We start from the raw sequence: 12,445 nt of genomic DNA, 5'->3' as shown, positions 1-12,445 counted from the left end.
AAGTCACTTCCAACCCCTAACATCGTATGATCTCATGGCCACTGAGGACCATGAAGCATGTGGTGATCAGTGAATACACAAATATAGACACGACAAGCAACACACAGTAGAGTTCCTGTTTGTACATACCATGGAGTGCAAAAGGCGTGAATGATTCAGAAAGTGGGAGTCAACTCTGATTAATTGATTAAAATCCATTTTCACAAGTACTGTCACGTTGTACCAGAATGTGCTTCCTGAAGTGTACAAAATAAAACAGTCAAGTCATCCGATGCCTGATGCTATAAGAAGCGACAGAGCTATAGGAAGGCCATGAAAAAACGAAGCAAGATTTAACTTGGCATATAGGAAGCACCCACAAACAGTGATCAGCTCCGACTTTGTTCACCATATGCCACAGGCAGCAGCACCAGCAAAGGACAAAAACCTGAGTAAGGCCCACTGGGCAATGTGATCTAGCGTGAGGTGTCTCTGCCCATGGCAGGGCAGTTGGAACTGGATGACCTTTGAGGTCACTTCCAACCCTGACAATTCTGTGCTTCTGTGACTCGCAGCACCTGTGGTTCGGTACTCACTGGTGCAGGTACTGGAGCTGAAAGTTCTGGAACTGATCCAGGGCAGATTCCTGTATTTTTTTTTTTTTAATGGAGAGCTATGGTAACAGTTTTTCTGCCTCAGAAGTAAAAAATAACTGTATTTATATTGGAAGCAGTCTTAAATTTATCAGTAACATACCCTCTGGCATTGCATCCACACAGCTTGATCCTTTGGATGAGTTGCAGCATTTTTTAAGCCCTGGACATTCAGTATCAAACGTGCAAGGGTAATCAGATGTTTCCACATTCTCCACTGGACAAATACCAGGTCTTGAGGCAAATACTCTGGATCTATTGAGTGCTAAGTAACAAAAACATTTCTGAGAACAAAAATATAGAAAATTATTTCCATAAAATTGTGCTATTTATAGCAAACACCTCCTCCTCATTATAGAAGCTCATCTGTTCTGAGGTTCCCATGGGGAGAAAATAGCAGGCCAACATACCATTATTTCATTTCAAAAGTGCAAATGCTCTCAGATTTGTCTCTCACTCATGGCATTTTTTTTACATTAAAAAAAAAGAATTTATGTTTATCCAGTAATAGTCATGGATGGATGGGTGGATAGACAGACAGATCGATAGGTTGATCTATTGATCCATTGACCTGTCATTTGTCCTGCAAAACAGAAAATGTGCCTGATGTCAGCTATGACTAATCCAAATGATATGTAATGATCCAAGGAAACAGGTAATGTCTAAGCTTGAAACGGAGAGTTTTCATTTAACCTTTTGTTGGTGACTCCTCCACTTCCCTGGGCAGCCTGTTCCAGCACTTGACAACACATTCAGTGAAGGATTTTTAATTAATATCCAATCTAAACCTCTCCTGGCACAACTCGAGGTCATTTCCTCTCATCTTTTAGTTTCTACTTGGGAGAAGAGACTGACACCCACTTTGTGACGGCCACCTTTCAGGTCTCACCTGCACCTCCTCTTCTCCAGGATAAACAGCCCAGTTCTCTCAGCTCTTCCTCAGGAGACTTGTGATCTAGACCCTTTGCCAGCTTTGTTGCCATTCTTTGGACATGCTTCCACACCTCAGTGTCTCTCTTGTAGTGAGTGGCCCAAAGCCAAACAGTATCTAGGTGAAGCCTCACCAGTGCTGACTACAATCCCTTTGATAGTCCTGCTGGCCTAATTGCACCAGATGCACTTTGAAATTTAGATTTATGCTATTTGTGCTCTTCACTTCAGTTGCCTTAGGGACAGTCACCTACCAAACAACACTGTCAGCACTGTGGTGCAAGCCAGCCTCTGCTATTTGCATAAACGTAGAGAAGCAGAGATGCAGCACGCAGTGCTTAGCAACAAAAGCTGCATTAGCAGCCTGCCCACATGAGAGCTGCCTGGTCTGCTGTGACTGCAGGACGGGGGATCTCTCAGGAGACAGACACTGAGGGACAACATTACCCGAGATATAACTCCCCTTTATCTCCTTCTCTCCACCTAGAGGGGCCAAATTTCTTCTAGAGGGTGCAGCACAGCCAGGGACAAAATCTCTCAATTTGTCTCAGGCATCAGAAAGTGGAGACAAATCTATGAGACTACAGAAAGAGCTCCTGGCAAAGGCTGTTAAAATGGAAGACTGGCAGTTTACATCATATGACTCTGTTTTGAGGTCTTTCAGCACTGCTAGACTTAACCTGCAAGAGGCATAGCTAACATCCTGATTGCATGTCTAGGGGTTAATTGGAATGGAGGGCAGCCTTGGGGTGTGCTAATTCAGAATCTGACAAACATTTAACACACTTTTCTATGCAAAGACATAATTCACTAGAATGTATCCAGGAGCCGGGGAATTAAATTTGTCAAGGGTGAAGATGTCATCTAAAGAACAAAATCAGTCTGTGTACATTCAGAAGAACTTTAATGAAATTTAGCCACTGCCACTTCTAATGAGTTCATCTCACCAGCAGCATCTCATGTTGGTGTTCACACTGGCAATTGGTAGAGAGCCAGCAGGGACCTGTGGTGAGTCTGAAGCTCAAATGCGACTCGGGTTTCATCTTATGCAGTAAGGTGGAAGGTGGGCAGCAAACCAGTTGCCACGAGTAGTAACCATACCATTGATTCAAACAGATGGAAACTAGTCTGTAGAACTGGACCCTACCTGTATAATTGATCTCTACCTAAAAGAAAGCTTCCTGCAAGGTGCTGGTAAAATTTTGTACAACAAACTTGTGGGTTTCATAGGCCCAGGATCCTGACCTCCAGCTCTGAAATCTGTTTAGCAGTCAGAGGACTGCTCTCAGTCAACAAAAAGGATGTGAGGCTTTGCACAGCAACCACGCACACCAGCCATGTTAAAGGCAGTGCTAAGCATTCTGAAAATCAAAATAAATTGGGGAAAAAAATAAACCCACACCCAAGGTGTCTGAAAGTGGGCACACAAAATTATTTGCTATCAGTTTCTCTGCCACTCAGTTGCCCAGCTGTGTAGGATGGAGAACCTCCCTCCCTTCCTGCAGGCTTCAGAAAGACAAATTGCTGTAAGTGAATTGCTCTAGGATTTACCTTAAGAAGTGATAAATAATTCTCTGTTCAGAAAGAGGCTCAGTAGAGCACTGAACCATATATTGAATGCAGAGACTAGGACAATGTGCTGCTGGGGTGCTCCTTGGTCCCTGAGCACCATAGGGAAATGTGGTCCTCGAGACAGTGCAGTGCCAGATCAGGTAATTGAAAGACCACTAATATGCATGCATAGGCATAAAGAGAAGAAACAAAGGTTGTTTTATTCAGTTCTACCTTTACAATTAATTCTAGAACTTCCTAACTTTTAGATACTTAGCTTTTCAATTTTTATTTTAAAACAGTTTCAGCTAGTTCGTGTGTGCATGTTTAATACTACTCTAATGGATCAAGGGACAACTAGAAAGAAATAACAGAGTAATTTGACTAACAAGCTAGATATTTTTTTCCCAACAGTAAAGAAGTAAGAAAAAATGGGACCTGTCATATCCCAGGCAGGAATAAATATTTTCCTCTTTGAAGAAAAGGCAGGGAGTGGCCAGGAGCAGCAGGTCGCTTTGAAAGGTCATGGAGACCTCTATGTTCCTAGCAGGATGGAGAGCATGCCAGCATGGATAACATCAAGAAGAAAATAACAGTAGTTCAACAGCATGCTGTGCAGTAATTTCAGCAGTTCCAGTTTCTCTTCTCATCATTTATTTAAGACTGTCTAGACAGTGCATTACCATTCACACAATTTATGACTAATGCCCTGAAAAGCAAAGATATCAGAATAACATAAACATGGGAATCACCTAGAAGCTATACAAATCCTTTTATGGTTTTAAATATTTCCAAATTAACTTTGACAGAAAATAACAAAGGAGTTAAGGTGACCACAGGATTTGGGCACACCTGTGTAGCGTGCCCATTGGAAACGTGTCATAGGCAGAGCAGGAATTCTGCAGCTAAGCATTACAAGAGTTTTACAGAATTGCTAATGTTAGATGAAATAAGCTCATCAACGGCCTTCAAGTCTAAAATATCCCTAGAGATGCTTTTAAAAGGCATAGAATTATACTGGGAAAAAATATTTAACGTGTTACCAGGGTAACACCCAAGAAGATGATTTTGATTCTCAGAAGAGCTGAAATACCCTGAAAATCCTCACAGAGTTTCTCATGCAAGAAACAACCAAAACCAGCTAGTGACTTTTCAGCATTTAGCTGACATACCTATTTGCTTGCGCAACAGAACTGAAAAGCTATTTCCTCTGACTGCTTCTCAGTCTTGTCATTTGATCCACATGCACACACGTGTATGCACATGCACGTACATCAAAAAAACCTTACTGGAGTAGCTTTCAACAGCAATTTGATCCATTGGAAAATACAGATGATCAACAGCAGGTCCTTGCTAGTCTCACAAGCCTGCCGGGACATAAAACCTGTTGGTCAAATTCTGCCCTGGCTGACACAACTGCCACAGTGACAACAAGGGCAGGATATAATAAGTGAAGAATGATGTGCATCTAATAATGTTTTCATTTCTCTTCTCTAGCACACTGTTTTAAGTAAAACACAACGACCACTTCTGTGTTCCTGTTTAAAGAACACTTCTGTGTCTTTCTGTTAAATGAATTTTCCTGCTAGACACAATATACTAATGGTAACTGTTGGGAAATATCTTGCAAAAATTATGTAGAGGTAAACTTTCCAGTGCTCTGAAGCAATTTAAAAGTAGGATGAACACATTATTCTTTACAGATCCCATGACAAGACATATGGCTCTTACGCCCTCATGTCACGCTACATGAACTGATGCAGGAGCAGGTTCAGGGACATTCCTACAGAGCTGAGTCATCCAAGTCTTATGACCCAAAGCAAGGGCCAGGGCTGCAATAGGACCTTTCCTTTTCATTCTTTTGTCACAGTGTTGAGACTACGTAAACTGCCAGGATGACAACTTGAAAAGGGGAAATGGAGAAAACGAAATGTCATACTGAAAACAGAAGACAAGATTACATTCTGCAGAACTTTTCTGGACGCTGAAAACAGACCAATGCTGGCCTAGCTAATGTATTCATTTGAATAGCATGTGATTCTGTCCAGGAAAAGAAAACAAAAATGTTCCTTTTCCCCAAGGAATCTCTTCCACCTATGACTTCAGTTCTGCTTAAAATTAGCCATTTCTTTTTATCAGCTGGTAACCCTGATGTAGGAAGAGGGAAAAGCTTGAGTCAGATGATTGTCTTTCCAAGCAGAGTCTTGTTAAAACTCAGAAGTTAGATCAGATTCACCAAAAGGTTGATCAGCTTCTAGTTGTCCAACATAGCCCTAGGTAACCAAGGAAGCCATGAGAAAAAGGGCCCTTAATGTAGTTTTGATTGAAAAGCAGTTGGTACTGACTCATCCTGGGGCCATAGTTTGTTTGAATTAACACCAAAATCAGATTTGCATCCCAGGAACTGACCCTGCTCAAAATCAAAGGAGATGTTGTCCTAAGTGCATCCTCAATTACTTTTGATAAGAAAGCTCCTAGTGCAAATGCAAGCACATTCATAACAGACAGCACCAGGCCAAGGCTGCATGAGTGGCTGCCCTTGGCCACACCTGTTGGCTTGAATTTGGATCAGTAATGAGCCCTTGCAGTGGTAGTAAGCAGGTTCTTCTTCATGCTCTCCTGGAAGTTCAGTGAATTTGTGACTAGAAGTGACTAAGAGCAGTAACTAGGAACATTAGGCTTTCATGTTGGACCAAATTTACCATAGATTTTGCAGGCTCAGTGACTGCAGTGTACAGGAACCTAATGGCCAGAACTGAATTACATCTTTACATTTTAAGTGAAACCTCTTCCACCAGAAGCAATTGTTCCAATTATTAACCTGACTAAAACTTACCTAAAGAGCAGTAGAGTCCAACTTGCTCATATCCTTCACAGCAATCTGTAAAAACGACAGTTTCAGGAAGTTCAACAGGATGATACTGTGTTTTGTAGTACGTCCGGGGACACAGCATCCACGGTATCCATCCTCCACAGGAAGTGCTCTTCTCATAGGACTTCTGGTAGGCAACCATTTTAAACACATTTTTGGTCAGGCTATAGTTGCATAGATGGTACCCAAGCAAAGAGAGGCCATTTTCTAGGGAAGCAAATGGAAACAAAACAAAACAAAAACAGAAAAGAAAGAGATCAGCATTAACTTGTCACTCTGGAGCATAACTTCCCTGCAGTACCCAGTTAAAAATAACGTTATGAGAAAGCAATGACAGAGTCAACACAGATTAATGACTTCCAGGAAGGCTGATGTTAGGAAAGTTTCACTTCACAAAATAGACAGAAGAAAGAATTGGTAGTGACTGCTTGTCACAGGCATCATTTCAGTAACAAAAGGATGTAGATTGGCAGAAAATGCAAAGAGCTTTCAGTGCCTTCAAGGTGCAAAGCAGAAAAGGCAATTTAACACAAGGAAGTACAAAGGAAATTAATATGTTAATAGAAATTAATAGTAAAGCACAACAGGCACTTCCAGGGCAGAGTCATCCAAGCACTCTAGGCTCATGCTGCCAAAGTGTTTATCTTTCTTCTCTAACTATAAAGGGAATGAAGGGTGAGGAACTCATGGGCAAATGAGTCACAGTAGATGTCTGGAATAAGACATCTTTCAGACATTGCTCTAGGCTAAAACTGTGTACTCATACATCACTGGGAAGGACTTTCAGGTATCTGACACAAAAGGTATTCTTGGAGCTCCTATGCTGTCTATCTGCATTTTTAGCAGACCATAATAGACCAGGCTCTTTGAGACCTGCAGTGGTCCACTCATTTTGGTATAAATTAATTCAGTGATAAGTCAATTAACTATTTAATGTCACCCAAGTCTGGGAATGGGAGTTAGTTTCTGGAGTTCTGAAACCTGTCATGGTGAAGAGCAAACTCATTACATGCTTCACTTAGAACTGAAATACTTGAGAAGGAGCAAGAGGGGGAAAAAAGGCAACAACAACCAACAACAAAGAAACCTACACAACAACAGCAACCAAACCAGATCAAGTGTAAGAATCAGCAGTAAGCAACCTACAGTCATGTCACAGACATCAGGCTGTCTCTAATAAGATACTAGGAAAGCCTGAGAGGCTGAGTCACTCTGTGTCCTATTTGGGAAATAGATGGGATGGAATTAAAATGCCTGTATCATCCTTTAGACAAAACAAAAGAAACTTTAATAAGGATAAATATGAATTAGCTGCAGAGATTTGAGTATGGCAGGGTTGTTATTTCTGAAAGCTCTGAAGGGACCAGGGTCAGTCAGCAGACAGATTGAAGCTGACACAACAGGCATACAATTAAAATATCCACAGCTTACACAGCTTGTTTTATATGTACAGCTCATGTCCTGACTGGAAAGATGAAATGTGTAAAAACAGTTCAAGCAAATATTTTAGGTTCTTAGGAATCATGTGCACCACACCAAGCTGTGTGGCACAGCTGACACGCTGGAGGGAAGGGATGCTGTTGGAGTTTAAACCAGTGGAGCCCTATGGGAAAATGACTTTTGGTTCACCAATATGGTTAGATGGTCAAATCCACTTTATTTCCGTGATACAGTGACTTATATGCATTCTAGCAAGAGGTGTGCTCCACCAAGATTGGTTACAGTCAGAGGGTCCAGGGTTACTTGTAAGGCATGGATAGGTCAGCATACCATAACAATCTGAGGGTCAGCCTCTGGGGCTGGCTAAACTCTGCCCACCTGCAGCTGCACTCCACCCCCTGCAGCTGCATGTCAGGGGAAGCCACCCTGTGCCTGCTATCTAAGCTCCCAGGATGGATTCAAGGTCTTCCCAGCACGGGTTGCTCATGTTTATCAATTTTGTGTGCTCTGCTAACAAGAATTTCTCCAACAGGATGCCAATCAGAGGGACCTTGACAGGCTGGAGAAATGGACCCATTCCAACCTCAAGGAGACCAAGTGCATGCTCCTGCACCTGGGTTGGGGCAATCCCAAGCACTAATATAGGGCAGGGACTGGCTCAAGAGTAGCCCTGGGGAGAGGGACTTGAGGGTGCTGGTGGATGAGAAGCTCTACATGAACCATCAGCGTGCACTTGAAGCCCAGACAGCCAACCATGTCCTGAGCTACATCAAGAGAAGTGTGGCCAGAAGTTCTTCACCACGAGGGTAGTGAGACACTGGAACAGGTTGCCCAGGGAAGTGGTGGAAGTCCCATTCCTGGAAGTTTTTAAGACCAGGCTGGATGTGGCTCTGAGCAACCTGATCTAGTGTGAGGTGTCCCTACTCATGGCAGGGGGATTGGAACTTGATGATCCTTGAGGTCCCATCCAGCCATGACAAGTCTATGATTCTATGATCATTTGCTTTCCAGCTAAACAAAAGATATACATGACATTCAAATAGGACTGCTTAAAGAGCTTTGAATAGGACTATCCATTTGTAGTGCAAGGACAGCCCAGAAGAAAGCATAGATAGATACCACATGTCACAATACATGTCTCAAGTTGGCTCAGAGAAGTTATCCAGAAGGTCCTCCTCCAGATGTGATCCTAGCCACTGCTCAAGTAAGATCAGTCTGAAAGGTGTCTTCTGCCTTATATGCTTTAAAGGCCATCAAGAAAAATCAGTTTGCTTGGGTGCAATTCCCTGACAGAGGCACAGACACCTCCTTGTGGACAAGGGCATTTTGGAAGAGCAAAAGGAGGTTAAGAGGGCTGCAGCTGACTATGGACTAGCCCTAGCATAATTAATTCATAGCCGGCCAGACTCAGGTGAAAATTAGTCCTCTTGGAGTCCAGTCCTGCTTTGCCTAACCCACTCTGTGCCTTCTTCCTGCAGCACAGGGCAGAGTTTGATGCCAAGGTGTGCTGCAGAGAATGTGTGTGAGAGCAAAGGTCTCCCAGCAAGCTTCAGGGAGGCCAGTGATGCTGCTTAGGAACCTGAACGGCTAAATACCTAAAGTGGACTGGAAAGGATACCTAAATCATTCTGGATCTAGCCTTCATCTGGAGAAAATGCACAAATGTCTGATGGTGATCAGAGAAGGTGGGAGGAGCAGGTCAAATTTTGTTCTATGAAAATGAGAAAAAGAAACTATTGTAGTAAGAAATCATAGTGCTATAACATATAATTATGTTAGAATTGTGTAGGACACACAAGGAAGAAGAGTTCAGACTGATTTCTTGTCACTATGATCCCTCCATTTCTCCAGAGCTCACGAATTAGCATGGCTGAGGCAAAGCAGGGACTGGAAGAGAATAAGGGAGTAATGAGAGCACTGAGGATTCATGTCATCTGTGCAGAGCAATGGAAAGCCAAAAAATTCCAGAGTCAGCTGGGCTGGCTTAGGCTCTACAGCAATGTGCAACATAAATACAGGTATGAAACTGAGAATAAAATGGTATAGAATTAGACACAGTTTATAATTAGTAGCTACAGCTGTTAGAGCAGATATGAAAACATATTTCATACTTAAACATTGATACTGGGTATAGAATGAGACTGACAAAGCCCAAAGAGAAGGTTTAAGAAATGGCTGTGGTGGCACAAAAAGATACCCTCTCCAGAAGAGGTTAGACTGAAGGTGACAGGGAAAGATGCTGCACCATCAACCTTACTATCATCCATCACTTCCATACAGTTTAAAATAAGATTTGGCACTCACAGAGCTCAATTATGTACTGACAGCAGTTTCCTCTGCCCAGCAATGTGGCTTGGATCAATTTTGGCTCTTAAGCATATTGGCTTTCTATTCTCATTACCTCCATCTATGGGATTATGGCACTATCAAATTGAATTAAAATGCACTGGCTGTTGTTTCCAGCGAGACAAAGCTGAAGTCAATCACAAAACAGTAAAAGGCAAGTCACCCAACAGAAGGGCTACGTCATGCCTACCATCTCTGGAGTTTAGGGCTTTATCTTAGCAATCATCAGCTCTCACCACTGTCAGGCAAAGTATAAATTCTATTATGTTAAGCAAGAGCATAAATAATTGAAGAAAATACTTCATTAATAGAAATAAATACAGAGAGGAAAGGCCAAGAGGGAAGTCTGCATAGGAGCAGGTTGGTTATAATTCTGGTCAAACTCAGATCCAAACTGAAAATATGATCAGTGATAAAACATGCTTGATAACATTTATGTCTCAGACTTAGCTGCAGTTCTGGAAACTTCACTGCTCCAGTGACAGAAAAGGCAGTGTGAGCTGAGATCTGCAAAATCCTTTCTGACTGGAGAACAGCAAGAGCCAAAGACAAGCCCCTTTCTTGTCTTGACATGGTCTTAAAAGTAAACTATTGGAACAGGTTCACAAAAGGCAGACTCAGATTCAGCTTCAAAAAGTGAAAGCTCTGAAATAAAAAAAATACTGAGGGCTTGATTTTCCTGTATATTCCAAATTCTTCAAGTCAATAACATCAACTTTAAATTGCAGTACAGTTTAGGCTTTTCTGACTCTCAGTCTGTAGAAACCTCTTTTAAAGTTGTGACTTTTACACAATAAAGTCTTCAAGGCTTTAAGAAATATGGCTTGTATTTTAACTGAGACTTGTAAAACCACTTAGATGGGGGGGAAAGCAATAAAAAGCAGAGAAAAATCTCAATCTTCTCTCATCTGATTAAGTCAGATGGAAATTAAGAGCAAATTAAGATTTAATTTAGTAGCTACAATCTAGCAATCAGGTTAGATTTTTCCAAGTTACAGCCCATAACACAGATGTAAGTCAAACATGTCTTTTACAGCTTCATTTTATGCATTTCAAGGAATTTTAGGTACATTGCAGCATAATTTCCTCCAAAATTTTCTTTTAAATACAGTTCTCATAAAAAACCTGCACGTTATTGAAGACAAAGAAGCAACTTGGTAAAGTAATTTCTGCTACAAAGGAAATTACAAGGGATAAAAAATCAGAGAGAAAAGTTGTATATTGTCTCGGTTAGATTTTCTTTAGTTATCAAGAGAGGACTTTCAAATGGTCACAGAGACATTGATGCTTCTCTGGAGGGTGGCCACCTTGGCTGGTTTATTTAGAATAAAGAGTTATTCCATATCCTAACTAAATTTTCCTACATGACAGCCACAGTCCTCTCACTGTTTGCATCACTCACCTGTAATTTCATTTCCTCTTCCCTGTTGTGTAGCTGCCCAGAGAATAAGAACAGAAATAAGAGTGATCCTGGCCATAATATTGTCCATTGTGGTTAAGCCCTTCTTATCACTGCACCCCCTAGGTGGTGGAGTGTGATCTTCCTTACATGTAGGCTTTTGGATTAGGGAAAAAGCTGCTCTAGTTTGTTACCTTTTGCAGGTGTGTGTGTGATAACTACTGGCAACAGAAACAAAGGGGATCCAGTGGGAATTTTGCCAGTTCTCTCTCCTTTGCAGTCTCCCCAGGGAACCTGCCTCTCCTGACTGCTCAGCTTGGCTCCCTTGCCCCTGTCTGACTCAAAGAAAAAGGCATTTCAAAATTCCTGATGTAGTCTGTGTTTATCCTTCTGAAGAGTTATTCCCTCTCCCACTTTGAACATCTGACATTTAGAAGCCAGGTTTACATGCCTCGAATGTCAGGTTTATGTATCTTGAATTTTGTTACTGTCCACATATCAGGCAATTCTACTTTGTAGGTTTTCAACTCTGTATCTCAAAAACAAAGAGTATTTTTCCTGAATTTGATCTGTCTCGCTAGCTGCTTTTACTGTGCTACTCATTTCTTTGCAATTTCAGCATTACATAAATCAGAGCAATGCTAGGCAAACAAGAACCATATTAGGCAGGAGGCTTGAGAAACTAAAATCCCTTTCTCTTCATTCTGTGTATAAGGAAGGTGTGCTCCCAAGATAGCTGTGCCTGCAGGTTTACAGTGCAGGACAACAACTTCCATGCAATATCACTTGGTTCATGCACATCATGCACAGAAAAGGAGCAAAGACAGTATTATTTGCTATGAGAGGATAATACTAAAGTGTGGGAAACCACAAGTAGTTTTTGGAGCTGAAGCAGCAGATGGTAGACAATTTCATATGGATGAAAGAGGCAGATATATGAGAGCTGGAACTACATTTACTCCCTCATTTGCATACATTCAGAATGCCAGTAACATCACTTCTGTAAAATACTGTGGGACAATAATCATCTTGGCACTAATAAGTAGGAGAGCTGGGGCCCTGGAGAACATGTGGGGCCAAAGGGGGAGCTGTGGGATGGCTGAGACCCTCTGGCACAGTGCAGAGCCAGAGCTCTGTGTAGTTTTGTGGCACCTGTGAGCTGTTCTTATGGCTCAGACAATAAAACAGCAAGATCACCAGGAAAAGAAAAGGAGAAAAGAAAAGAAAGGAAAATAAAGGCTTGTCCAGACTTCAACTGAAAAATACTTGCAATAA

The 12,445-nt window shown here is 41.8% G+C and overlaps 1 protein-coding gene across 1 annotated transcript in view; it reads right to left on the bottom strand.

Annotated features, from left to right (window-relative positions):
* Positions 1-12,445, bottom strand: part of UMODL1 (uromodulin like 1) — a 75,407-nt gene that overhangs the window by 42,962 nt on the left and 20,000 nt on the right. The window contains exons 2-4 of the mRNA XM_064152571.1: positions 5,950-6,192; positions 736-897; positions 130-236 (exon numbers count right to left, since the gene is read on the bottom strand). Coding sequence (XP_064008641.1) covers positions 130-236; positions 736-897; positions 5,950-6,192 — 512 coding nt within the window. The remainder of the gene's footprint in view (positions 1-129; positions 237-735; positions 898-5,949; positions 6,193-12,445) is intronic.

This window comes from Pogoniulus pusillus, chromosome 12, assembly GCF_015220805.1.
Source record: "Pogoniulus pusillus isolate bPogPus1 chromosome 12, bPogPus1.pri, whole genome shotgun sequence".
NCBI lineage: Eukaryota > Metazoa > Chordata > Aves > Piciformes > Lybiidae > Pogoniulus > Pogoniulus pusillus.
This window is presented reverse-complemented; position numbering and strand designations above follow the sequence as displayed.